The 27,371-nt window shown below is 39.7% G+C and overlaps 4 protein-coding genes across 12 annotated transcripts; 2 read left to right on the forward strand and 2 right to left on the reverse strand.

Annotated features, from left to right (window-relative positions):
- Positions 1-124: 124 nt before the first annotated feature.
- RpI135 (RNA polymerase I subunit Rpl135) lies at positions 125-3,736 on the reverse strand. Its single transcript, XM_011304083.1, has 2 exons — positions 3,566-3,736; positions 125-3,486 (listed from the first exon to the last, which is right to left on the reverse strand). The coding sequence occupies exons 1-2, from the start codon at positions 3,632-3,634 to the stop codon at positions 184-186; spliced, it is 3,372 nt and encodes a 1,123-aa protein (XP_011302385.1). The 5' UTR covers positions 3,635-3,736; the 3' UTR covers positions 125-183.
- Positions 3,714-18,173, forward strand: LOC105266145 (14 kDa phosphohistidine phosphatase). 2 transcript variants are annotated; one of them, XM_011304081.1, is made up of 4 exons: positions 3,714-3,819; positions 4,002-4,166; positions 17,789-17,919; positions 17,990-18,173. In XM_011304081.1, the coding sequence occupies exons 1-4, from the start codon at positions 3,753-3,755 to the stop codon at positions 18,080-18,082; spliced, it is 456 nt and encodes a 151-aa protein (XP_011302383.1). In that variant the 5' UTR covers positions 3,714-3,752; the 3' UTR covers positions 18,083-18,173. The 2 variants fall into 2 exon arrangements, with proteins under 2 accessions (XP_011302383.1, XP_011302384.1); XM_011304082.1 differs by lacking the exon at positions 3,714-3,819 and adding an exon at positions 3,826-3,921.
- Positions 4,311-14,199, reverse strand: LOC105266144 (phosrestin-2). 5 transcript variants are annotated; one of them, XM_011304077.1, is made up of 10 exons: positions 13,748-14,199; positions 12,123-12,170; positions 11,001-11,545; positions 9,151-9,286; positions 8,913-9,065; positions 6,420-6,567; positions 5,719-5,874; positions 5,467-5,633; positions 5,087-5,371; positions 4,311-5,007 (listed from the first exon to the last, which is right to left on the reverse strand). In XM_011304077.1, the coding sequence occupies exons 3-10, from the start codon at positions 11,123-11,125 to the stop codon at positions 4,759-4,761; spliced, it is 1,419 nt and encodes a 472-aa protein (XP_011302379.1). In that variant the 5' UTR covers positions 11,126-11,545; positions 12,123-12,170; positions 13,748-14,199; the 3' UTR covers positions 4,311-4,758. The 5 variants fall into 5 exon arrangements, with proteins under 5 accessions (XP_011302379.1, XP_011302381.1, XP_011302380.1 ...); XM_011304079.1 differs by lacking the exon at positions 12,123-12,170 and having other exon boundaries at positions 13,902-14,199; XM_011304078.1 differs by lacking the exon at positions 12,123-12,170 and having other exon boundaries at positions 13,823-14,199.
- Positions 18,174-18,364: 191 nt separating the features above from the next.
- On the forward strand, positions 18,365-26,076 carry LOC105266147 (nascent polypeptide-associated complex subunit alpha, muscle-specific form-like). Of its 4 annotated transcripts, XR_892140.1 has the most exons (5): positions 18,365-18,618; positions 18,702-18,758; positions 19,354-20,352; positions 21,574-22,070; positions 26,020-26,076. XR_892140.1 is itself a non-coding variant. In XM_011304086.1 (4 exons), the coding sequence occupies exon 4, from the start codon at positions 19,354-19,356 to the stop codon at positions 20,641-20,643; it is 1,290 nt and encodes a 429-aa protein (XP_011302388.1). In that variant the 5' UTR covers positions 18,365-18,618; positions 18,702-18,758; positions 19,002-19,246; the 3' UTR covers positions 20,644-20,668. The 4 variants fall into 4 exon arrangements, 3 of the variants coding, with proteins under 3 accessions (XP_011302388.1, XP_011302386.1, XP_011302389.1); XM_011304086.1 differs by lacking the exons at positions 21,574-22,070; positions 26,020-26,076 and adding an exon at positions 19,002-19,246 and having other exon boundaries at positions 19,354-20,668; XM_011304084.1 differs by lacking the exons at positions 21,574-22,070; positions 26,020-26,076 and having other exon boundaries at positions 19,354-20,668.
- The last annotated feature ends 1,295 nt before the right edge of the window (positions 26,077-27,371 follow it).

Raw genomic sequence — 27,371 nt, forward strand, 5'->3', positions numbered from 1 at the left:
GTGAAATGGTGAATCGTGTAATATAAATATATAAAGTGTTGATCTTATGAGTAGGAAAAAATTGAGGTAAACTTCACAAAGTATTATGACTAATAAAAATTATGTTATATCATAATTTCTCTTTTCCAGATGTATTTATTTATTCATAAAAAAACCGTATTCCACATTAATTTGAAATAATTCTTACGTCTCGTCGAAGGTCATTTTTATCGTGATATTACAAGAGACGAGCTGACTTACCAGATATTTGAAAATATATGGGATATCAATTTCACCGAGACCCTCATCATCTTTACAGAGATTGCATCGTCTTCTGCTTCCCAGTGCGGATTTGGTGCTCCTCACGAGCTCGATTACTGGTCCTGCTAGTGTACCACATTTTCGACAAATAGTAGCTGATGTTTTATCAGAACAATGAAACAATCTGTCCTGAAGGAGATAAGCACACCCATGGGATATGAGAGAGTCCCTCTCCATTTCTCCAAATCTAACACCACCACCTCGTCTCCTCCCTTTGATGGGTTGCCTGGTCCTGACATCAATGGCTCCAGTGCTCCTCACCTGCCACTTATCAGACACCATGTGGCGGAGCCTCTGGTAGTGAACCACTCCGAAGAATATCTCACAAGTCATCTCTCGTCCGTCAATTCCATTGTACATTTTCTCTGTTCCATAATAATTGTAACCACCGAGTTCCAGCAATTTGCCGAAATACTCGACAGCTGTATCGTCCTCGTTGAATCTGAATGGTGTGGCATCGTGGACCAGTCCATGAACAGCTGCAGATTTACCTGCCATCACTTCAATCATCATAGCAATGGTCATTCTACTGGGGAATCCGTGGGGATTGAAAACGATATCGGGAATTAATCCCGATTCCGTGAACGGTAGGTCCTCGGTGGCCCATTTCTGCGAGCAAATACCTTTTTGACCGGCTCGAGAGGCGAATTTATCACCCACCTGTGGATTCCTGGGAACACGAAATGTTATACAAGCCCTCCTGGGTACACGAGAATTAGTTGTTCCACATAATCGTACGTTATCCACAACGACGTCCTCTTTTCCTTTGTACTTTCCAACCACGTGCTTTCCCTGTTGTCCGTCATAGTAGCAGTAATAAGGATCTCCTAATTGTATTTGACAACCTGCATTAGGCAGACCATCGGCATCCAATTTTTCGCACAATTTTTGCTGATCTGGCTGCCTGACAAAATAGCTATTCGCATCGGGCAGATCCACGAATTCAGATTTGTAAATCATTCCGTGGGCAAATCCTCGCTCGTAAGCCGATTTATTTATGATCATAGCGTCCTCCATGTCATAGCCAGTGTAGGAAATAACAGCGACTATTGCGTTTGTACCCATGGCAAAATCATCTAAACTTATATTGTCGTGATGGACTGGTCTGAAGAGAGGAGTCGTAGGTGTCTGGAGTCTGTACAATTTCGTTTCGGCTTGGAGATGCCACGTGTGACAGGGTGTTCCCATTGTTTGCTTACCCATCTGACACTGGTACATGTTCCTGGGACTCTGGTTGCAGTCGGGCATGGGAATGAGGCAGGCTAGATTACTCAGAAAAGCGGTTTTTCCTATCTCCTGATGGGTGGTCAGAGGATTTTGCTCTTCAGGGACTGTACAAACTTCTAGATAGACCTGTTCAAATGTTCCTATAAGCTCGATTTTGTTGACTGCTAGATTTATAACTGGTCTCATCATTCTCGCAGGCCCAGTGAAGATGAAGAGTCCTGGGTACTGAGAGGGAACGTCTCTCTTCGGTACGAGCACGATCTCCATTGTATTCGGCACTTTCTCCCCATCAATCTTCAGTAATCGAAGTTTATCGACTACTCTCGTAATTATGTCATCTTCAATGAGACCTATTACGTTGCCATCCACCAGGACTGTGTAAGAATTGTTGTAATTATCAGCGATAGAAAGGGGAGTCATCCCCAGTTCCAGAAGAATAGTGGGAATGGCAGATCTGCTGAGTTTCTCGTCAGGATGCTTCGTGACGATGCAGTTCATCGTCAAGTGATTGAGAAGACCACAGGGAGATCCATCAGGTGTGTGTACAGGGCATATAAATCCCCAGGCATCAGGCAGGAGCTGTCTGGCCTCAGTAGTTCTCATTTCTTGGAAGAAAGAGCCCCTGTGAATGGCCCTGAAGTGACTCATATACCTCATTCTATTGATATTTTCAGCAACAATAGTCAATCCTGAATGCTGCATCAAACCAAGTCCCGTCTGGGATTTTATGTTACCAGTGGACAAAAAATTCTCCATCGAACTCTCAATGGTTCCAGTGTGCTTCATTGCTGTGAGCATCTCTTGGGGACTTATGCGGAAATTATTACCCACTGTCTTTGCTCGTTTCATAATGGACATTCTCAAGATACTCAGCCACGTCTGGAGCTTCTCCTTGAGCACCTGCAGATACAAGTGTCCCCCCAGGAGGCACTCCTGCATCATCACCGCGTCAGCCCCTTCAACTGCACAATTACCATTGGCCAGAGAGAATAACTTCTTCGTCATGTAGATTAACAAATTGAATTTATCCTTAGGATCGTTCAGATGGATCACCACACACCTCTGAATTATGAATTCACAGACTCCAGCATCAGAGGTGTCTGCTGGTACCTCCAGGAGTCTCACTCTGAACATTTTTCCAATATAACGTTTACACTGATCGTGCGAGTGAAGATTCTCCTCGTGAACCGCTCTCAACATGTTCAGAATACATCCTTTATAATACAAATCGTTTTCACAGCCTGCGATTAGTGCATCGTAGATGTATTTATCAGACACATCGATCAAGGACTTGAGCATGAGAATTATGGGTACGTAGTAGAGAATTTTTTTGTGTGTAAACATCAATTTTGCTGTTCCATCGGTTACGTAATGGAGGGTATTGTTGGCTGCTGTGTTGTCGTCTCTCACAGATCGAAGGAGAATACCCAGATCACTGAAAAGAGTTCCCCTCGACTTCCAGCCTGATCTTTTAATAGAAATGGGATAATTTCTCCGAGTCATCAACAACATCCTGATGAGTCTCTCGTGTCCCTTGATGACGAAGTAACCACCCCATTCCTGCTCATGCTCTCCTTTGGATACTAGCCCAGCTGGATTGAGTTTGTTCAAGTGACAACGCTGAGACTTCACCATTATGGGAATATCCCCCAACTCTTTATCGAGACTCTCCTGTTGTCTTCCATTTATTGACCATCCTACCTTGATCATTAATTTTCCCTTGTAAGTAGCACCTCTCTGTCTGCATTCCGTAGGTAAAATTCTGGGATTCTTAACACCAACTGTCGTTGTGGGAATGCTCGGGGGGTATATCACTGCGTCCTCCACCCAGAGTAAGACCTTGTCATTATTCGCAAGAAGAAGATGCACCGGAACAATTTCTTTCAAACAATCTGTCAAACCCCGCTCTAACATATAATTAAAAGAGTCCAGGTGAGGCTCTCCCAGACGTCGAAGTAGCTGGAATAATAAATTGAAGAGGTTAAATCAGGAGATCCCTGGGTATTGAAGAGTAAACAAAGTGCCTCCAGGTACTCACTGGATTTTGCTCCTCTGGAGGCTTTCCAAAATCTGGCGAGAGATTCGTTAACACTGGTTCAATCAACATTTTTCACTTAAATGAAGGATTCAATAGGCCTGAATGATCCACGCTAAAAGCACGTGGACTCCTGAATGTTGTCCAGGACATGTCGCCATCTGGATGATTTCCCCGAACCAACTGAATTATGGCTCTACGCACTGTTGGAATCGTTGGAATCATAAAATATCTCAACCGGCAGCTACTAAGACCAGGTATTTTTAGATTCAATTGTTTTTCATTCTCAATCGACAGTTTTTAATGTTTGAATAGCTCTGTGAAGTCTCTCAAGTGTCATTGACGATCGTGCAATCAAAGTACATCTTTTATTGCTGTACAACTCGCTGGATTTACGTAACTGATTATCACGAGTAAATGATCAATTGTTCTGTCACAGATAAATTTCGCAGTTTATCAACAATGTCTCAACCCCTGGATGCAATAGCCGACGTCGACATTGACCCGAATGGTGTATTCAAGTATATCTTGGTGCAGGTTCACGATGATAATAATAAACAGAGTAAACCAATTGTCCGGGGCTACGCGAGGTGCCAGTGGCATGGTATGTATATATGAGTTACTCCTATGTACATCCAATTCTCGGTATTTGTTTTCAAGCCTGAGGGGATTGCGATCCACCGAGGTGTTCATCAAACGTTGTTTCAGGGCATGATTGGTTAATTAGAATTGTTTAACTTGATTTTTCTCTTGTATATACAATATTATATTCACATAAATGTATTTGGATTACAATAATTCTCTTTTCCTCTCAAATCTGTACAGAAATTTAAATCACTTATTGTAGAATGAACAGCATTGGAATAAGCTTTTAGCGGAAGAAAGTGTCACAATTCGTTATTACGATTAGATATTTAAGTATTCATTATGAATTCAATTGACGTACATGAGAAGTATTTCTCTTTTTCGAATGAAAAAAAAAAACAATGTTTGATATGGAAATTAAAGCCTCGAACTGATGGAAAGACTGATCTCTTTCCATCAGTTCAAATGCACTACGAGGTCCTGCAAAAGCAACAGCAAGCTCTTTGCAAGCTAAAACCCGATTGGCAGCTCGTGCTATCTGAATTCCTGGGATTTTTTATTTGATTTCTACATTTATCCCGGTGTTGTACTCCAGATGAGCTATCCTGCCCTCAGCTTTCTTTGGGGTCGATGTTTTTTATAAGCTCCACATCGGGTATCGGATCACGTTTTTTCTCATTAATTTCTCCCACCTTGCGATGTGTTCTGGCATCGTTTTTACCTTGTGTGGGCGTTTGCCCAGGAATTTCTCTAGGACTTGTGGAGAAAGTCATTATTTCAGACTCAGCGCCCCTATGTATCAGGGTAAACGGTAATTTCACTGAGATTTTCTCGCACATGAGGGACGTGAGAAGTTTCACCTTAAAAAAAAAATGATAAAATAGATAGTGAGGATTTTCAATTGTACAGAAGTTACATATTTCATGCTGACAATAATACCTGGACGTAATAGGATACGTTGATGGCATAATACGGACTTCTGTCCTTTTCGTTGACTTCCGAGGATCTGACAGTGCAGGCTAGACTTGTCCCGGTTCTCGTATAAGTCTCTTCCAGAGCAATCCAGTGTTTTGGTGAGCCCTCAGTTGGACGCAGACTGTATGTCTTTGTCAGAGTTGATCCTGACGCAAGTGGACAATTGTCCTGCTCCAACTCAGAGGCCACAGTATTCTTGAATATCCCATTGTTGAACATACAAACCTCTACATGCTGAAGTGCCAGTACCTTCAATCATAATACAACATTATCTAGATTGGCTGAAAAATACCAAGTACAAAATGCATGTGTGGGATGAATAATGTAAGGGACAGCTTGTTTACCTCAATTCTTCTGACAGATCTGTGACTATCGTTAGCGATATAGACATGGACGGATATTGAATCCCCATGGGCATAAATAGCACGATCCAATCGTGCCTCTAGTCTGATTGATCCTTCAGTCAACAGCAGACGCCTTTTTACAACTGCCGTTGGTGGTGCCGGTGGCTCTGAAAATTACCCAATTTATTTTATTAGTTTTTATATTTTTATATATTTTTATATTGCGGTGTTGTGAGAACGGTGAGCTCTCACCCTCTGATACAGGTGATGTGGCAGTTGATTCCGTCATACATCCTGGCTTTTCACATAGTTTACTAATGGGTCGAGGGGTTGGAAGACCTCGCTGTATCACAGTTATACCCATTCGTACTGTGCTACTCTCATCAGACCGCTGATCCGCACGTTCAGCTGAACAACAAACTCTCATCATTACTTTTTCTTACTACACTCGTGCTATTCCAGTTTCGCATCCCCCGGGGAATTGGTCTCGAGTGAAAACGTGAGATCGATAGAAATCTTTACAACGAAATATTAAAGTACTTACTCGCTCAGGGAGTCACACAATATCCCTCTAAATTTCTTATGCATCATGCATCATCCCTCTCGCCACCCCCCTATACCCCAGCTTATCACGGTGAAGAGAATGCACGTTTATTTATTCAGACCTTTCGAAATTGACTCGGTTGGAAATTCATGAACGAAATGTCTCGTAAATGATTGTGCATTCACTCGAAATCCATTTTCCTCTTGTTTACCCTCTTCTCTATTTTTGTTTTTTTTCCTTCTTTTTTATTTTCATTGCAATGAAATTGCTTCGCGGATCGATCTCGGTCCCAGTGGATGTCAAAATGGGAAAAACCTTTTTGTCAATGGCCCAGGGAGCGCGTGATATTAGGAGCGAATGGAATTATTTAATAAAAAAAAATGGATAAAGTAGCAGTTAATCAACTGACCAACCCAGGCTCTGAATTCATAGCTCGTACCCAGAGGTGCACCATTATATTTTTGGGGCGGACGTAGTCGGATGGATGGTGGTGCAACTGCCGGCACTTCCACGGAAAACGGATAGGCATTCGGCCCTCGACTCCTGATAAGTGCTTCCTGCAGATCATAAAGACATGACTCACTCCATGTGCTGTGGATTTATTCATAGTGAGCTCATGTATGTGCCTTATATATTTTTACACCACTCACTCACTCATAATAAATTCCCTCTAGGTATTCTGTTCCTCAGTGTTTCGTTACCATTGTCACAAACTCAACAGCTACCTTTCAAATGTTGCCCTAAGAGTCAACACGCGTTTTCTACGGGAAGACAGGTTGGAGGATGGGTTTTGTTATTTAAAAAATGAAAAAGGGGTGGAAATCGACAGCTGGAATGATCAGCATTTTCTATCGACAGAACTTCAACTCATTCTTCACATCTTCGCGGAAAGGACATCCATTATTTTGTTTTAGAATAAAAAAATATGTTGAAATAGTTAAATTCTTGGCTCGATGAATTTATTCATTGACGTTGGATAGGGCAACAGCTGGGGATTGATACGCGTTATGGGTGAGAACTAGCAACATCCCTGAAGACTAACAACTGTTTTATCAAGAACATTCCAACTTATACCCTAAACGTGGAAGGGATGAAGAATTTCAGTCTGAAATTTGCTTTTTACGATGGCTTGAATTGTACTTCCCGCTCGTTTCCAGTAAACTCTCTTGATGGGATGACCCTTACTCTTCCTCCCTCGACACATAAACGTATTTATTCAGCACTCAAAAAAGTGTGAACAAACGCAAGAACAATTTCATTCGTTGTTGCATATTTCGAGGGCTCTTGCACATATATTCTTCCCATTTGGTTGGATCAATACAATGTGCGTCGACTTTTCCGGGAGTATTATTCCCCAGCTATTGTTTGTAATCAAACTTTTGGCTGAATGAGCAGAATTTTTTTTTCCTGAGAGGAAGGAGCGAAAAAGCGTTACTCCGATTAAAGGAAAGAAGGGAGATGAAAATAGCGGGAGTTTATAGGTAGAATTTCTGTTGGAGTAATATTAAAAGCTTCACTCGTCGCAAGATCATCTCGCTAAGAGGAAATTGTACAATTACGCGGTAACATTTGCCCGTTACTTTATGTATCAACATCTCGGTTGAATCAGGGCGTTTGACGGTACCACTTGACTTGCTAGTTAATCGAAAACTTCTCAAAAGGGCGACCACAGAATATCTCAATTTGATTATACTCTGGTACAACTCGTGGTTTTGTAAAGTAATTAATGGGATTACCAGACTCGCTGTATTTTTTTTCATCTTCCTACGTAGAGTTGTGGAGAATAATCCAGGAAGTGGAATTGTTCCATATTTCAAGTGGATAGTACCGTTGGGAATCTTTAGTAATAATTTTCAAGGTAAGATGGTACAGTAGACCAGGAAATTTATCAAAACTTGGTGGATGAAAAGGGACACCCGAAAACCCCGGAAAACCGAGGATTTGCCTGTTTCAATGGCCATATTCCATGAAGTCCAGGGGCCGAAAGAGTTCAAGGATATCCGAGGCTCAGAAAAAAGGGTGTTTATAAGTTATATCGAGGGTAGATTACATGATGTAAAGCACAAGTAGTAAACTAGAATGGAGAATGGAGAATGAACTTTGCGAGATAGTTTGGCAAGGAGTAAATTCACGAGATGCCAACAGGGTCAACTCCCCAAGCCCCTCAAATATCTCCAAATCGATCTGATCAATTTTTCACAACTACTTTAAAATCAAGAACATTGACTCAATGATATTATCCTTGACTGTCACATATGCAATGACCTAACGTCTTTAATCGAATTTTAATGCTCTTGATTTCGATGCTCGGTGTATTTGCCTCTTATTCAACTTCTTTGAACTGGAAATTGGACACTTGTGGATCTCGCAGATGCAAGCGAGTAAAATTGGTAGTGCACTAGTCGAGCCTGGGTCACGTTCGAGGCCAAGGCCAGGTCTCGATATTCTGACGTCATCGGTTCATCATTTCTCCGCGGTTGTTATTAACGGAAAAATGTTGCGCACTGAATTCTCGATGAATTATTTGTGAATCAAAGACTCGTGTGTCGGTTCATTTGGATGTCGAGTTAATTGGGAATTGGAGCCTGTGGGAATGCAAATATGGAAATCCATTAGTCGGTGGAATGTAATAACTCATTTGATGAGACAAGAGATGAGGGTACACTATGTCTGTACTATTCTCAACTATTCTGTACTATATTTTATCCTCAACGTATGAACACCGAGTGCTGTCGAACCACTGACATACTGAAAAGAGGAATGTGAGTGTCAGAAGGACGTACAATATAGAGTTAGACTGTTAATAACTGTTCAGCTAGTATTAACCGAACCAGTACACTAATTGCGCATCCAATATCCTGAGTGCACCGTTAATTTCAAGTATTTGTGATTATTACAGTACCTGGACTGGTGTCATAGCTGGAGGCTGATCATCATGGGAATATGGTGGATATAGTTGGGTAAAGCAGAATGGTATTTCGTTGCAAAATTTAACTCCCATCACTTCCTCCTCCTCTCGACTCAACCGAGCAGTCAATGTTATTTGTGCGTACACCTGTACACCGGATTTTTTCCATGCTCGATCAATATCACATCTAGATGAAAATTGATAGATGGAAAAAAAAAAATATGTTACTTACCCTCTTGTCACGGACATAATCAGGCTCGACGACTATCACACCCAGGAGCTTATCGATTTTACCTTGAGATACGACTAAATCCCGATTGATGATGTAGAGCCGGAGTTTGTTGTTTGGTAGATATCTCTTGAAGACTCTGAACAAATGATAACAACAGACATGAGAAGGTCAGATGGCTGGAAAACCACTTGAGGTGGCCATGGTAAATCGATCCCTTCGTGAAATATCCTCTCAAGCTCACCATCCCGCAATACACAAAACAATGCAATATTTATTCAAAGAGAAATGCGAATCCAATAAATGTCTCAAGGCTCTTCCAGATACAGTGTCACCCACGTTGAATGGAATAAAAAGTAGGTCTGGAAAAATTTCCCTGAGGAATCGAATTCAATGTATTCCTCTTTATTTATATCGCCAGTGGAAACAATTGTTTGCGTTGGAGAGACAAATATTAAATTGATCAGTCATGTGGTTTGAGTTGTTGATGGATCAGTCAATTATTTCGTGATGCCTTATTCCCCCACGTGCTCACTGGCAGCCCTTAATCCTAATGTAAAGGACAACTCAGCGGACCATCCCCTTATATCTGATATCACCTCTGCCCCTTTTACTTCAGCCTGTATTAATTAATTAACTCAGCTTGATAACCCGAGGGAGCTCGCATGCTATATTCGGGCGTCGATCCATGGAATTCACCCAGGGGGTGAAAGGCACTCTGGTGATATTGAGTATGTGACTGAAGACACTGGCCTCAACCTTGTATATGCCTTTATGTCTTACCCGGTTTATCCTGATAACCTGGGGTTCGATTATGGGAATTGAAAAATTCTGGGGATTATGGATTGAAATCTGTGGCTCACTGTAACTCGTCTGGTGATTATCATGCACCTTCTCAGTCTACGTTCATTGATTTGTGCTTAGAAAAGGGGTTATTAATTCTGGAATAGAGAATAAAAAAAAGTCTGGACTAATCGATCAGTGGGATCAGGTAAACCGATACCCTAGGGGCTTTCATGCTGCTGATGGCTCTCGGGGAATATTGCTCGGTATTCACCGCATCCATCATCTTTGTTTGCGTTGCTCTTTGGCACGCATGTCTTGCGATCCTCGATAAATTATATCGACTCACTCGGTTATTCGATTTTTTTAATTTTTCGTATCTCGTATTCAGTTGAATCGGTCTTTGTGTTAAATGGTAATTGATTTTTGAATGAAAGTTTGAATTATCAATTTTTTTATGTTTCTTTTAGCGCCGTATGAACCTGAATATTGAAAATTATCCGAGAATTCAAGAAATTAATCATAAAAATTTTCAAATGGTTAACTATTTCCCTCCAACGAACAGATGCTTGGCCAAAATATATTTTTGATAGGGGTGCAAACAAGATCGCTGTTTTCACAGGTATCATAAAATTTTGTACCATCCATATAAAAAAAAGTACCTTTCACTTCCGAATAGAAACTTTGCAATCGATCATTCGAGTGAGCACTCGTCGACGTGAATTTTTCACTAAAAAAAACCGTGGAAATTACCGTCGTAAAGTTCACGCTAAAAATCTGAAATTTCGTGGAATAATAGGTACTATCTGCCAGCATATCTAGACAGAATTTAAGATCGATCGATCGAGTACATTTCAAGACATGAATTTCTGAAAAAAAACCTTTGATTTTCCAAGAACTCATTTTCACTTCTATATTTTTTTTATTTAAGCTCATCTAAATCTACAGCCTTAATGATTTTAATAATACCAATACCTTAATTGATTATATATATTATTATATAATCCTTGTGGTTCTTGATGTCCTATTTTTTGAGTGTAATTAATGTAAACGAAGTAGAATTTACGTACCTATCTGTATGTAGGGTCGGTTGTGATTGGCCCATCTGCTCTCGACATGTCAGCTCACGATCCTCACGTGTGCTATCCTCTTTGACGCATATTACATCAGCATCCCCTTTATCGTTTGTCCCCATTGTAACGAATGCCGCCAGATTGGTTATCACCTGTGTTCAATATTTCACGCACGTGTACCACATTCCACGTCGAAATATTTATTTCCCCTCTTTACGGGCTTGCGCGTAAATTCCTCCTCTGATTCACTGATATGCAAACATCCTGTGGAGTTGAATATTATTGTTGAATTTGTCGGAGGTTGTCCATTGTCACTCGATGAACTCTTTCATCTGGATTGAATTTCTAGAGAATTTCAAACTTGACGCATCAATGAATCCACGTGATGCTTTTATGCCCATTCGATGTGATTGATTTTTCCAGGAACTTCTATTGCAATACTGAATAGTATTTGGTCGTGGGATTTTTCTACTCTCAAGGAATTAAATTGAAACCTCCTCTGGTGAATTGCTCTGCCTTCCGGCATCAAGACTCTCGTTCAACTGAAAAAGAACATTTTTTCAAATTTCAATCAATTCTTGGGATAATTTGAGCATTTGATTGTTATGCACTTGCGTCAGGAAATTGAAGGGCTCTTAAGTGAAGTTTCATATTTCATTGTGATAATATCGTTTCTCTTTCTCAAGGGGTGCCGCGGAATTACAATGGCAGGCTGCGACCATTTGAGGAAACAATGGATTTAAGTGAATCAGGAAATGTAGCAAATGGAGAGGAAGATTGGGGTTGGATAATACAATGTGTGTCCTTGAAGACAGGTAGCCGAAAAGGCAGGGCTAGTGATTGATTTTTTTTTTATCCTGAGAATGGCCTTGGGATGAATTCCATTCGTGTCGCTTTTTATTTCAGATTTATACAGCTTGGTAAATTTCAGCAAATAAATTAATCTCGCAATCATTTAAATCATGGGGATCATTTCGCGGTTCGCCAAATGCCAGTGGAATATGAAAAACTTGTTTTTCCTATATTTTGCATTTTTTATTTTGCTACTGTTGTTTAGTACCTGGTGAAGGTAAATAATCAAAGTTGAAATGATGTTTACATGGGGGTGTTTTAACATACTTGCTGTTACAGCCCCATATCCCACTAAAATGCACGTTCTCGATGTCCCTGGAAGTGATACACAACTTCTATAGTTCTCGGATACCCTGGCCTTTTGAATATTTTACCGCAATTTCGGGACTTTGTATTAGTTGACTCCGGGAAGGTCGCGTGTAATTCGTCCATCAAAATTCAAATGTCCATTATCCTTTGCTCATGAATTATCAGATTTTAATCTTTTGATTTATCCTCAAAATAAATAAAAATTCGGCTTTCATTTTGAGAGATAATTCACTCTTTAATGAATACTTCAATTTTCAGTAGATTGTAAATTCAGTTTCAAGTTTTTCAATATCGGATGAATTCGAAAGATGAAAATTACCGGAAAATTCCAGAAATAAAAATTTTTGTTCGAAATTTCAGGGGTAATTATCCAGTAATGTAATGGAAATGTCTTGGAAAAATCTCGGGGCTTTGTATAACTCAACTCCGAAAAGGTCACGTAATTCGTGCATGAAAATTCAATTGTCAATCATCTCTTGCTCATGAATTATTATTTGAATTTATGGTAAATAAATTTATTAAGGCACTTTTGCGAGAATTGAATTTCAAATAAAAGCGCTCACTAAATTACTAATTTATCTTCAAAACAAATAAAAAGTTGCTTTTCATTTTCAACAACAATTGATTATTCAATGAGAGCTCTAATTTCCAATCTATCCAATATTATTACTCCGGCTAATTAGTGCCTCTTTTATTATTATTATTTATGGAAATTATTGTCTGAAATTCCAAAATTTATAGTCTTTCATTATCAGATGAATTTACAAGTGAAAAATCACCAAAAAATTCACAGAAATTGCAAGTGCAATTGTCGAACAATGCAGTGGAAATGTCTTAGAAAAGTCTCGACTGGGTTTTGTCTAGCTCAACCCCGAAAAGGTCACGAGTAATTCGTGCATGAAAATTCAACTGTCAATTATACTCTGCCCATGCATTACCACATCTGAATAATTTAAGACACGACAGACGTAAAAAAAAAAACGAAGAGACAATGGTTCTAATGGAATTTTTCACGGCTAATGACATGTTCAATTTGAAGTTCACGGAGGGAACAAAGGCCTTTAGTGGTGAGTGGAAATGATAGGGGAGAGTACCTAGCGAGTTGACTGATGGTCTTAGTTGTAAATTAGGGGGATTAGCGTGTGATTAAGTAACTGAAAAACATGATGTTTTAGCCGAGTAGAGAGGGAGTTTATTTCGGTGATACAATGTATTCTGCTCTTCGTGGGGTAGAGCAATGTGACCTTAAAGTCCACCCACTGGAATATTATCCCAACACTTTTCCAAGTGTAACACTCCAGGATAATATCCTAGGAGTTTTAATGATTTTTCACGTCCCATCATTCCAACTCTCGTCGTTTGACTTCAGCTACAATAATTATCCCCTTCAACATTTCAAGACACACCTGCTACTGCATTTTTATCCTGAATTTTCATTCCAGAGAATAATCCTCAAACATCCCCTAATCATTACCATTGGATTACCCCTCGATCATTAACGGACAAGGGTTGGACAATCGACTAATGAGATATCAAACATCCGGTCATACATTAATACATTACTTAATCATATTCCACGCTACCTTGTCTCAATTTCCAACGATTCAATAGCAACATGATTGATTATTGTTTTTATTTTTGTTTGTTTTGCAATGTACCTTCCAGCCACTAAATTCACCTATTCAGAGAGCGAACGATGATGGAATTGGCGCGTTGGCATAACAAAAATAAACTTGCCGTCAGTTATTCGAATAATTCGAGAATCTCTGGGTGTCGTGAGTCAACATTACACTGGGATAATTTCGTTGTCCCAATCGTAATAATTTAATCTAGATATTTATCATTTTTATAAATTATTTCCGAGACGTTTTCAGGGGGTTTTGAATTTATTTTATTTTTTCGGAGATGGTTTTTAATTAATCGTTTTATTTTCAAGTGGTGCGGTGAGGGAAACGAGTCAACGTACGGCCAGACCGATCCGATACTCTAGACGGTTTGCCGACAACTGATGAGAGAAAAGCTCGAGCAGGCGTTCGTGTGAGTTGTTGCGCGTGCCCACACTACATCGTATTTTTATTTCCTAATTTTTTCCCTTTTTTATTTCTCTCCGCAATTCTGTTTATCCCAATACCTTATCTGAATGATCCGTTTTATCCTCTCATTATGATCCTGGAGATAACCCAGAAGACATTCCCTCGGAGAATCCCAAAAATTCGAGGTGAATCTCGTCGGACTGTTGGATAAAAAAGAAAAATTGGTTGACATCATGTCAACGTATTTTTTTGTATCTCTTCTGGGGCAGGATGAGTGCAGGATAAATAGCAGGTATTCCAGTTGTTTTTCATGGGAATGGACTCCAGGGGTGGACAGTGGGAAATGGATGTCAATATCTTCGTACGTATATCTTCTAAAATTGGAATGACACGATATCCAATTCGAGGTCACGGCGAGGGTCATGTTTATATTGAAAGTAGCTCGATAATCAATCATACTGAAATTTTTATCACCTCGGGTTCGCTTCTTTGTTTATGGAGATAGAAAAACACGCATTGACTCTTTCTACTGGGAGGGAGGAAATTTTATTGGGGTAGTAATGATGGAATGCGACGCTGAAATACAATGGGGGTTTTTCCATAGTGGAAAAATATCTCCAGATATTTGGGGGAGTCACCAACTTCAAACCATAATTTAATACAAGAAACTTTCGTTTATCCAACATCGACTTTATAAAAATCGATGAATCATCAGGTTAAACTTCCAGCAACAAATCAATTCCATTCTTCTCAATCTTCACTTCGACTTTCGAGATCAATCCCTCGTGGAATGCAAATAGACGCTGAATTTTCCCTGGATTCTCCTCTGAAAATATTCCAAGTATATGCACTGACGCATTATTTTTAAAAAACTTTAAATAACTCATAACGGTTCGTTGCACATCGCCTCTGGTAAATATTTACGTTCCAAAAATTCCACTTTTCCCCACGACTTTATCTCTCGATCCAATGCAAGCCGATTATAAGAGCATCAACAATGGGCAATACTCCAGGCTCATGGTGGATTATTTTGGATAGATAATAGAAATAAAAAATGATAATAAAAAAAAATGAGGAAACATGGAAAAACGTGAAGAAGAACGTTGAGAGGGGGCGGAGGGGGTTGGGAGGCGGCAGATGTATGGATTAATATCTCTCTAGTTATCTTTTGGATATGAAAAGCGACATTGACACATATGGCGCGTCGTGAAAATTAAACAATTGATTTTCTCTCGTTTTTCTATTAAAATCCATTAGCTGGGGTAATAACCGCATGTACATAACAAACGCTCCAAATTGACGAAGAGATCAATGACCCAGATATTCCAACAATGTCGCAAGTTTCGGTTACACTATTCCAATTAGTCAATTACTCCAGGAACTATTGGTAATGAGTTTAGAGAGTTACTGTCGCAGTTATTGAGGAAAGATTTCACGTCGTAGCTTCTCCTGATCCTTTTCTTTGTCGTATCGAGAATTTAATGAGAAAAAAGAAATCAATCAGGAGGGATTTACTCGACTGCGCTCTCGCCTCACCATCTACAGGTTTCCTATAACTCGTAATATTTGAGGGAGGGATGAATACAGTGACAGGACTCGATGCATCATTTTACGAGTGAATCCACCCTGAATTTATCTTTCATTTGTTCTCCATTTATCATCATCGAGGTATAAAAAAACAATCCAAATAACAATCTGCGTTGATACCAATACAAACAAGTGAAACAATTGTTTGTATTCGAGTTACGTCCACCCTACGATACGTAATACCATCTTAATCGATTTTTATACAATTCATACTGGAAAAAAAAATTATATCCTCTTCAGGATCGGTTTGCAACATTCTTCCAGTTGATTATGGAGTTCTACTTGCCGAATAAAGGTGGATCTTATAAGATTTTGAAGAGGAATTCACTTGTTATCTTCAATCAGGTTTAATAATGATATAATAATAATCTTAAAATTGTTGCATTCCGTTATTTTTACTAAATATTTCTCTCCGTGTATCCATGTTTGGGAAATCGATGAGATGGAGAAAACAGGGGGTTGTCCTCGATTTTGCCACTCCATCGTTATTAAAATTTTTTTTGCTCCAAGGGTACAGACTTAATCGTGAGGAGATTGGAGAGGATTTTCAATTTACCCTCACATGCCATTAATTTTTTGCTCAAATCCCTGGTACTTTTTTTCCATAGGTCTTCTTCGCGCATTGCCTCCTGCCGATTCTTTAGAAAATTTTAACAATAAATTCATAACGCCAGTAACAGCATTTTCACTGATAATATGCGAGTGTGGGATGCGCGTGAATTTAACGGAGGTGGATTGTCTGGACGAGAGCAGTAATTTTCCATCGTGGGGTGTATCCCCAGAGTCAGCTCGAGTCCATGGCCTTTATGTTCACCTCGTTACCAACTAAAAGCGACCTTCTATTCTCCCGTGGCAAGAGCCGGCTTCACCATGAAAATTATTCGCCTTGATTCAAGTTACGCCGTTTACTATGCACAGCATATTCTCATTTTCCCACGGTTCTGAATTATGCCCAGTGGATGTTGAATGACATTGTATTGTTTTGATTCATAACAGCAGAGGGATTTCTCTACACGAGATACCAATTGAATGGACACAGAGCAATTATTTCCGCGCTGAAAAATCCCATAATTTTTCCTCAATTCTGCAAAAAAAAAAAAGAAAAAAATTCTTTTCAACGCGGTAATGAAAGGAAAACATTAAAGGCACCCTGTTTAGCACTTACCTGACTTGTTCGTGGCTTTTACTACCCACTGTGTACAGTTCAATCGATTTCTGGTAATTTCTGATGGTCTTTGCTTCCGGCTATTTACTCCGTCTCCTCAATTTTCATCAAGGCCATAAGCATCTTTTATGGAACAAAAACCATCACCACGACAAAATTAATACGATGATAAATTGTTTATATAATATGGTAGATAAAGGGACGTTAGACAATATTAATTTAGCTATTCGATCAATTGATGTTCAAAATCAAATGGATTTGGTAATTAAATTCTGACCAATAACTGGTGACTGTTGACCCGGTGGACATTATTGCTAACATTGACCGAATGTAAATTATCAGTGAAAATTGAATGGAGTCATCTGACGAATTCGGTACGCACATAATTTCAGCATAAATTGGGGGATAATAGCAAATGTTTGATGATCACAGGTAAACTCCGTTTTAAATAGGAGGAAAATGACAATCCGATTTTCTATAAGCGGATTTTGATTAAATTCTATGCTGTAATGAGTTATATCACAGATCCCTGTGAAAGTGCATAATTTTTTTCTCATATTCTTTTCTCAATAAATGCAGATGCAGCGGTAATGGAGCCATAAATATTTGAACAGAGAAAATTACTAATTATCCCCTTAGTTTTCTAATTAGAAAATTTGAACAGTGTGCACCAGGAGCAACGTTACTTCTCATTCTACTGGATAACTTAATTCTACTCTATGAAATAGCATAACTGGTAAACTCGGCTTGTTTACTAACTCCGATCTATTCCTCTGTTATAATCAACGCTTGGATAAATTTCAAATTACTAATTAGTATGCGCTTTCTCACTGTTTCAGCTGACATTTATGATGAGATTGGAAATGAATTGGCGAAATATAGACCTGGAGTTGATACTGAGTGTGTGGGAGGTGGCAGGATAAATCACAATGCTGAGGAGAAGATTATCAAAGTTTACGGTTACTCTCAGGTATTAGAAGTTAATTAAAATATCTGTTCCTTGAAAATTACTGTGCAATTAACTTTGATTATTTTATCAGGGATTTGGTAAAGCTGATCATGAAGTTTCTGTAAGACTTCTCAAGAAGATGTACCCTGATTACGACATCACTTGCTCCGACGAGGGCTATTAAAATTCATTTAATCAATAAAAAATTATCAATAATTGTAATTATTATTTATCATGGATTAATAAAACCGAATGATTTTCACATACGATAAAAACGCTGTCTGTTCGATCTACACAAGTAAAATAATCCTCTGTCGTCTCTGCAGTGAATTTATTGACTCTAAATCCTCTGGGTGCTACCAGAAATTCTTGACAGATGGCGCACTGAGGCTCGCTATCAGATAAATTCAAAAACATCATCACGACGTTGCTAAGCAACTCATTGATTGATTATTTGAAAAAAATATCTGGCGATCAGTCGCGTCAAAATTTTTAGTGGAATTAACTGTGATATAATTTGAAAAAATGCTCCGCAGGGGAAATTCAATTCTCATAACGTTCGGCAGGCGCAATTATTTTTCAACGATAAAAACAATAAATCATGGTAAATTAATAAAAAAACCGATCGTCTGGAGGATTGCGAAAAGTGAAATGGGACAGGCTGAACCGACCAAGATTGCTGTGCCATACTTCGCCAATCGTGAATTAAATTTGGATCTAGTACGTTGATAATTCTTTAATCGAGAATCTATAAAACTTGGTGATTGTAGTCAACCCTATCCAATTTTATTGATTGATTTCAGTTGAAGGTAGAGACCGGGGATAATCATAACAATGGGTTCTCTTCAATTTTGAATAGAGTGAGTATTATAAGAATTTCATAACGCAATCGAGTATCCAGGGGCTCTACAACCCAACAAAAACCAATTGAGTCGATAAAAAATGGATGAAAATATCATTCTCTCATTTCCGACGGGGAAGACCTCGAGAAACTCGATTGAACTGATTGAGAAATACATTAGAATCAATGAGACTAAAAGAAAAAAAAATCAAACACTTGTGTTCGTGGCTCCACCTCCCCAATTGGTTTATATCTCACGAAGAGAACGTATACGAGACAAAAAACAACAAGTAACGGAGAAAAAATAGGGTCCAATGAGCTGGTGGTGTCGCCAGTTGAGCCCCAGGTGGATTTATCCATGACGCCCATCGACAGGACATGGAACGACGATTATTTCCCTCAAGGTGATGCCTACGAGGAGTCAACAGAGCTAGATGATACCGACAGAAAGTTAAAGGCCGAAGACTTGGATAAATCAAAGGTGTCCAATGAGGATTGACATGACAAGTTAGTAGCAACATGTGAGGGAGGTGGATCCAGACATCAATCGTAATACCAGTCCTCGTGTTGTACTCCATTCTCATTCTCTAATCCGTTGAATCTCTCTCCTGCAGATGATCACGGGAAAATTACACCTGGGCGATTCAGATTGCGGCGAGGGTGGGCCCAATAGACCGACGAGGGGCCCCTGCGATCCCCCTGAGGGCCCATGCGAGCCCATGAAAAAACCTGGCTATCCAGGAAAACCGAGAGCCACTAGGGAGCCATTCTGCGTCAAGTGCCCACCAAAGCGACCGTGCAATTTAAACAAATGCCCAACTGAGACTGAGGGTACGTCCTGGAGATCGGCTTGTCAGCAAATTGCATTCATACTTTGTTCTCAATCACAGAGGAGCTGTAGACTCGGAGGCATTCATGTTAGAAATTATGGTACACTCAAAAGACCGAGGATAATTGGGGATTTAAGGCCATCTCAGGCGCCAGGACGATTTAAGTCAGGAAAAGGCTGTGATAAACCACCGGAGGCCTCAAAATGTGAGGATGAGGGAAAACCCAAGGAAATATCATGCAGTACAAATCAATCTCCAGATCCACCAGTCAAGGTTGTCTATCAGAAATGTCCCCCCTGTCCTAAATTACCGAAAATTCCCGAGTGTGTTCCACCGGCTCCTACCTGTGAGATCAAATGTCCGCCTCTACCAAAGTGTCCAAAATGCCCGCCGTGTCCACCTCCTGAAGACTCCAAGGACAAGTGTGCACCGGTTAAATCATCTAAAGGAGCAGCTTGCACCTCCACAGGAAAATCCGCCAAGGGACTCTGGGATAAATTAACTGGATTCATGAAAAAACGAAAAATGTCGACTTCCAGTGGCGCTGACAACTGGAAATCCAGCAAATGTCAAACAGTCACTGATATTTGCTCTAATAATTCGGAGAAGAAAGAGCCATCGCCACCTCCATGTCCGAAAAATCGGAGAACAAGTTGTTATCCTGATACCGTGAAGTGCCCCGAGTTGGAGGAAACCCCGGAGATAAAAGTCGAGCCATTCGTCGAGGAAAAAATCGATTACTCGAAGTTCACCTGTCCACCACCGAAGTTCGAGAGACTTGAGGTTTGTCCATCATCGGATATTAATTCGAGTATAAATTCTACCCGTGAGGAGACCATTTCTTTATTAATGGGACTTCCGGGACCTCCTTCTGAACCTGTTACCCTCTGTCCCTGTCCTCCACCTGCTAAACTCCATCCAGGTGCTTGTCCCTGTGCACCAGAAGTCACTAATACCAAGAAACCAACACCCACTGAACCCTGTCCCTTGAAACCACTGCATCCCTGTCCCGATAAACGAGTATTTTATTGTCCACCTCAACCATCTGCATCTTCTCAACGGAAAAAAGCATGAGTCAATAAAAAATAATGGGGAAAAATCAACTGAAATAATTGGATTGACTAGAAAGAGAGGAAATAAAATATTTGTGCAAAATGTTGATATGTGCCACCGGAGAATGGGCTTTCCTGGTTATTTTTATTAGCGGACTATCCTGGAGAATGACTTTTTGCCGTGAACATTTCTCTGGCGCGACTTGCGTATTGTCCAGCAGCTGAAGCAAGCCCACCATCAATAAATAACCCGATTATCCTCAACGGTTGACATGAACGAGGTGCCACTGGAGCTCAACAATATCCACGGGCCTGGTCGCATGAGAGATTGATTCTTTTAGTGATTTTATGGTGAAGCATAAAAATTTTTATACCTTATTTTTAGTAACAGCAGTTCCTCAACTGCAGTCAGGATAACTCCAGGCATTTTTATCTTTATTTTTTATTTATTTTTTTTTTTTCATCGATGGAGATTTGTAGAACAACGCGATTGAATAAAGAGGACTCTATTGCTCGACTGTCTATTCGATTATACGCGTTGAGCTGTGGGGAACGCGGATTGGCTCAATGATTGGTGCCCCTCCCACATATAGCTACCTAGTGATCGTTCGCGAAACGTAAGTGACGTTTCCATCCGCGTTGCCGAGGAATAATCTAGGGGGGGGAGGAGGAGGAGGAGAAAGATAGGAGGTTGGCTCCGATGGAAATGAGCGGTACGGATAAACTTTGAAGCGACTGGCCCCCTGGGTAATGCATAATTCAGGAATCGTCACCGTCGAGGATATTGCCAATTTGGCGTCGATGAAAATACGATCGGATTCGTCGCGGCCCACAACCTAGAATAGTTTTGCCCCACCAACCCACCAACCCCCCCAACCAACGCCCACAAAATTTTCAAATTTAACATCAACACTCAGGGTTGAATATATATTTTTTTTTTTTGTGATTACAGTTGAGCTCAATTCGTTTGCCAGAATAAATCTCTGCGATGACGAGGATCATCGCCTCGTTCTGCGGTTTATCACGAAAAATAATGACTCGAGGGGTGGCTCTCCGTGAAAGCCTCTCCAATGGGATATAATATGAAATATTTATAACGAGACTAGAGGGTGTATAAAGCCAAGCCGATGAATAGAATACATTGGAATCAATTCAATTTGTCAACACGTTCGTAATTATGTTACTATACTGGACGTGGGTGGACCCTTGGATGGGGTCTCCGTCCCATCAATAATCCATTAAAATATTCTTTCAACAATGGGCATCACTGCACACGCGTCTGTGACGAAATCACGAGCACGAAAATTCATCGAGATTATCATTTACATCGGTTCCATAAAACTGGATAAATTCGTTTCGTATTTTCTCCCTTTCTACACTCAATGCCAGACTCAGCAGAAAAGTGATATCAAAGGATTTGGAGGATTGTAGTTGCAGCTGGACTATTTGGTGAGTTAAAATAAAAATCCAGGTGAAACTCCCACTGTTCGCCATTTACACAGACTTAAAATATTAAATATCACAGAATTGACAATTGTCTCGGTGAATTTTTATCTCGTGAAACTTGTCTCCTCGCCAAAGTTTGGTTACGAGAAGGGGGCGTCGTCTTCCTCCAGGAGGTGGAGGAAAACGTTATTTATGACGCCGGATACGCGGAATACGGTGGAACTTGGTGAATTCCGGTGTACCCACTGATTTTTATCAGCCTCAGACTCCTCACACTCCTCTTCCTCATGTCTCATTAATATCGCATAAATGAATAAGATTTTCCAAAAAAAAAAATGATGATTTTCTGATGGTATTGATTGATGGTGTGTTTTACCTCAAGTCTGTCGTGAAGAGAAGAAGCTGGAGATTGGGGAGGGTGAGGGGTGGGTGAGGGCTCAACCGGACAAATTCGATTTGAGACTTCCGGAAAGGAGTCCAAAGCCCTGGGGATGGAGTAAGAGAGGACAAACGGCTCATTCTCCCTGGAATCGACTTTGGAGTCTCGTTGTAGTACCCATCCACCTCCAGTAGAGAATAAAATAAAATAAACTACTGGAACAATTAGTTAAATTTTAACCGTGGGCAGTATTTTTGTCCATTAGTCATGGAACATAAAAGAACACGTCTCAAGTACAACCAATTGTGCATTTGGCTGTACAATACACAATCCACAGTGATTAACACTCTTTTCCACGATACTTATGTGGCTACGGTATGGTATAGTTACATTTTCAGTAACTGGGGTTGACCTACCTACCCTCTGTATATTTTAACCAACCCCCGTTGTGTCAGACTCGCCCCTTCGATCACTTGAAAACAATTGCCAAGTGGTGGTGGTTGTAAATGTATTAAATTCATTCATTGCTCATTGTAGGGTGACCCCTTGACTCCTTCAATGTATAACCGCTCAATTTCAGTTAACATCCGTGAGAGCGTTTCAGGGGGATGTATGCCACTATCTCAAGGACGTACTTGCTAGTTGCTCTTTATGCTTTTCAAGTTATTCATGTTGAAGGAGAAAGAGTCAAAGTGAGTGGCGACACTTCAGTTTCTGAATATTCTCATGACTCATGACTTGTCAGTTGTTAGGTGTTCTGGCCTGGTGCGGACCAATGGTGGATAATTATTTAACAATTAGAGTTGAGGAAGTACGGGAATTAATCAGAGCGGTTGGTACCACCCTTCAATACTACTGGAAGTGATATTCATTTTTTAAAAATTACTAATAAGCCATTCAAACATTTTAATCCAATTTATAAATTCCATAATTCTTGATAGAAAATTATGGATAAAATATAAATTAATGAAATCAACGAACAATGTTAACACATTATAGGACAATGTACCTTTTGACGATGATGGTTTTTTTTTTTTTGATTTTTTTGTTTTATTAGTCGCCTCGTCTGGGGATTGATAGAGATACAGTCCAGGCTATCAGCAGAAATGCCACAGACTTGCTTTGGTCGGTATGCATATCCACTGGGGGTTTCCGCGGACTGTGATTTTCTGATTAGCAGCGGCTCGACTGGTTGCGGTTAACCGTTGTTAGGTTGTGGCCGATTGGTATGCATGGGCTGGGACTCAAGCCAGAGGGGCACCCCAACACCACTGCATCGTCACCAATATACCATTCAGTGTAGTAGATTCTTGATGGCACTAGATGAGTAGATTCAAATCACAGGCTAGATTGAACATACGTCCCAACTCATAGAAATACCAAATAATGATTAATCATTATTTTTCTAAAAATCTGCATGATGAGAATTGTTTATTGGAGATGCATCATTCTGGAAATCTGGACAATTCATTTTGGAAAATCAAGCTGGAGATCAGTTGAGACTTCTCTTTATCGAATTATTACTTGATAGAATTTTCAAGACTTCTTTTTGTCTCAGAGCTATTTAAAATATTAATTGAACTAAAGAAAATGTGATTTCATTGACTGGAGGCAGTAGAGGAATCGGTGTTCGGTCATTTTTCACCGATTGACTTTGGTCTGACATGAAGCACTCAGGCTTCCCCCACGACGTGTGTTCCAACAAAAAATAAAGTAGTGGGTTGGCGTGGGGAATGGGGGGAATGGGGAGAATGGGGAGAATGGAGGGGGGTTGTAATGGGGGTGGTAGGAATGGGGTGGGGGGTCATTACGTGAGGTACCCCCACCCCAAAAACACCAACAAATACATACTGAAGGTGATGTAGTGTGAATGCACATATCTCGATCGTCGCACGAATATATAGTGGCGGTATTGGGGGCTCACAATTTCCCATGGGTAATGGCACTTTGATTACCCCGTGACGCTTGTACGTCCCGTCAAGTGGCCACGTTAAATCGTGCAGTTGAGGAAAAATTGCCACGGTACGTGCCAATCCTCCAGTCAAACTGTTCAATTGATTTTCCATCTCCCTCGGATCTCCATCGATAAAACTACTTGAAGAATGCATAGAGTGAAATTAAGGTGTACCCCAGTTTAAAATACACTGGACAGACGGTTGTAACACACGAAATTACAGAATTCCACTCGACAATTGCTCAATACGTACCACTTGAACAAGCAACTGGTATCAAATGATTTTTCAACGCTGTACATTTGCCCGTGTCTTTTGTAGATGCTCAATAACTGTGATCAAGGATCCAGTGAATAAAAAAAGTACTCCAGACTCTTGACTCTCAATGGGAGAGAAAATAAAACAGTTACCAATGAAAAATTGTACGTTGAATTTAAATAGAAAATTCAATAATGGGAACGGGCATTAAACTACTGCATACTGGGTATAGTTTAATCACTGGAGAATTATAAATTTCATCGAGTTGAAAGTAGGGTAAAAATCCACTGACATACCGATTGAATTAATCAAGTCCTCACGGATTAAATTGCCACAAGAGAGCTATAATTTCCCGGTGTTTTCCGTTATGAAATAAATTTCAAGTCCAACGATCGACTGCATTCCGGATAATTAACACAAAAATTGATACTGCAAACAATTATTTGACATGAATTGTACTCACTCTGTCACTCTGAATTTCTCATAATAATTTCCTAGTTATGTGTCTCCAAGTTATCATGTGTTTTATGATAACTTGACAGCTATAGGACTGCGATGAAAGGACGATTTTATATCCTCTAGTGGGAGATTCTCCCTATTTTCATTGGCAATAGTGCTGTATCCGCATAACGATCCTCTCGTATTCTGTATGATCGTATAATCAAGGATCGGAGAATCGGCGGAAGTGGAAAGAGACCAAGTGTGAAGAGAAGATGAGAGTCAGAACTATGTGATATTCCTCACTGAATTATATACGTGTTAACTGGCTTTCGGTTTACGATCCGTCTCTTTTCGGCACTGTGCACACTCCATTCCTCCAACATAACAGCCGTCACGCCACATTCCGTAACGGTTTATTTATATCAATTTCATGAAGGACTATTTGCTTCTCGAGTAATAAACCAATCATTGTACGCGTGTATTGTATCGCTCAGTGCTCAATTCATATTTATTTATTTTTTTTTATTTATCTTTGGTCAAATAGAAAATGATTTTTTGGTGTTGGATATGTGATTTCAAAGCGAAATAGTGTATATTGGTTGGGAATGTCCGTTGAGGCAGGAGTTACTTGGTCAGTCATGATATTCATGGTTGGAGACCACCTTGGGACTCTGCCTAGTGTCGATACCTCACTCAGTTATTCGATCCGAGATTTGAATACATCTGCACCGAGAGCTGGAGGTTTGAAAAAAAAATTCATGTATATTTTATGTCATGTGTTATACACCTCGAGAATTTTATTGGCTAGCAGCCGCTGCTTACATTTCTCAGGAATCTGTCATTTGTTACGAAATCCTTGAAATAGAAATCATTCGGATGAATAGTGTCCAGAAATTTTTAACAATGCATATCCTTTTTTCAGATTAATCGGCAGTTTGACGATCTCTCGAAACAGGTGTCCAGTGAATTGTGGTCATTTACTCGTCAACAAGTGACTCAGTGATTTTTTTTTTACCCCCCGAAAGGGAGAAAGAAAAAAAAAATGTGGAAGCAGATTTCACTGTGGTCATTCAGGATCGACGATTAGACATGTGCACGGAGGTTTTCGATTTGTCGTTTCTTTTATTTCTGACTCTCTACGGCTGAGCTCTTGGCTTTATTATTTTCACAGATACAAAAAGAATTCACCCAAAAACACATGACGTGAACCGCAGAAGTCGATTGCGCCCAACTGTTGCCCAGCAATATCGATGAATCGTTAAAGATCCCCCGGCACGCGATCCTCTTTCTTCCTGCCGACTATATGGATTTTTCACTTGATAACATAAATCCGGGTTCCCTGATTTTTTTTTTCCAGCTTCCTCCCATTGTCCACCGGAAATCGGAAGTTCCATTGTAATATTTAATTTCTTTTTTTTTTGTCATTGCTCTTATTTTATTCCTCCAGAATGGTGGAATATATGAGCTGGGAATCAATGGGCTGCGGTGAAGGTGGGCCCAGGAGCCAGGTGCACGCTATACTTTTCAGTTATTAATTTAAACGAATAAACAATAGATGTAACACGCGAGCCATTGACTTTTTCTCCATTCAATCGATCATATCTTTATGAATTATCAACTTTTCTCTTCCACGTACTACACTTTTTATATAACCATGAGATACGGAAGTGATCTATGATCTAGTTTGATCTCCATGAAATTCATCTTCATCTTCAATAAAAAAAATTGAATAATACATAAAAAAAAATAAATATATTTGATTTTTTAATAATTATCATTTATAAATAGAAATATTTTCCCAAGATGTCAATTAAAAACGTTGAAAATTAAAAAAACCATATACATATAATTTTTAATAATTTAATTAAATTTTTCTCAAGATATTTTACTCATATATATTTTAATTATGAATAACAATGACTTTAATCGGCTTTTTAAACAATCTATAATTATTTATAATTCGTCAGGATAATCCTGCAATGGCGTACGTCCGCATATTGAACAATCAACCAAAAACCGGGGCCCAAAAATATATAATATATAATATATAATAATAACAATGAAATATTCTAGAGTGACTAGTGAAACCGTAGAACGAACCATAATTCATGGTATTTCGTTTAGCCGAGCAAGTCCATCAGGTAATAAAGACCAAACACCAGTTTTTTTTCTTTGGTGGGACTCGGAGAGATTTTTATCACTCTGGAAAAAAAGAGAAAAAAAAAATTATCAGATCCCGCGGTACCTGATGCGCGAAGGCAGGTGGACGGAAAC

The sequence above is a fragment of the Fopius arisanus genome, unplaced genomic scaffold (genome assembly GCF_000806365.1).
Source record: "Fopius arisanus strain USDA-PBARC FA_bdor unplaced genomic scaffold, ASM80636v1 scaffold00036, whole genome shotgun sequence".
Taxonomy (NCBI): domain Eukaryota; kingdom Metazoa; phylum Arthropoda; class Insecta; order Hymenoptera; family Braconidae; genus Fopius; species Fopius arisanus.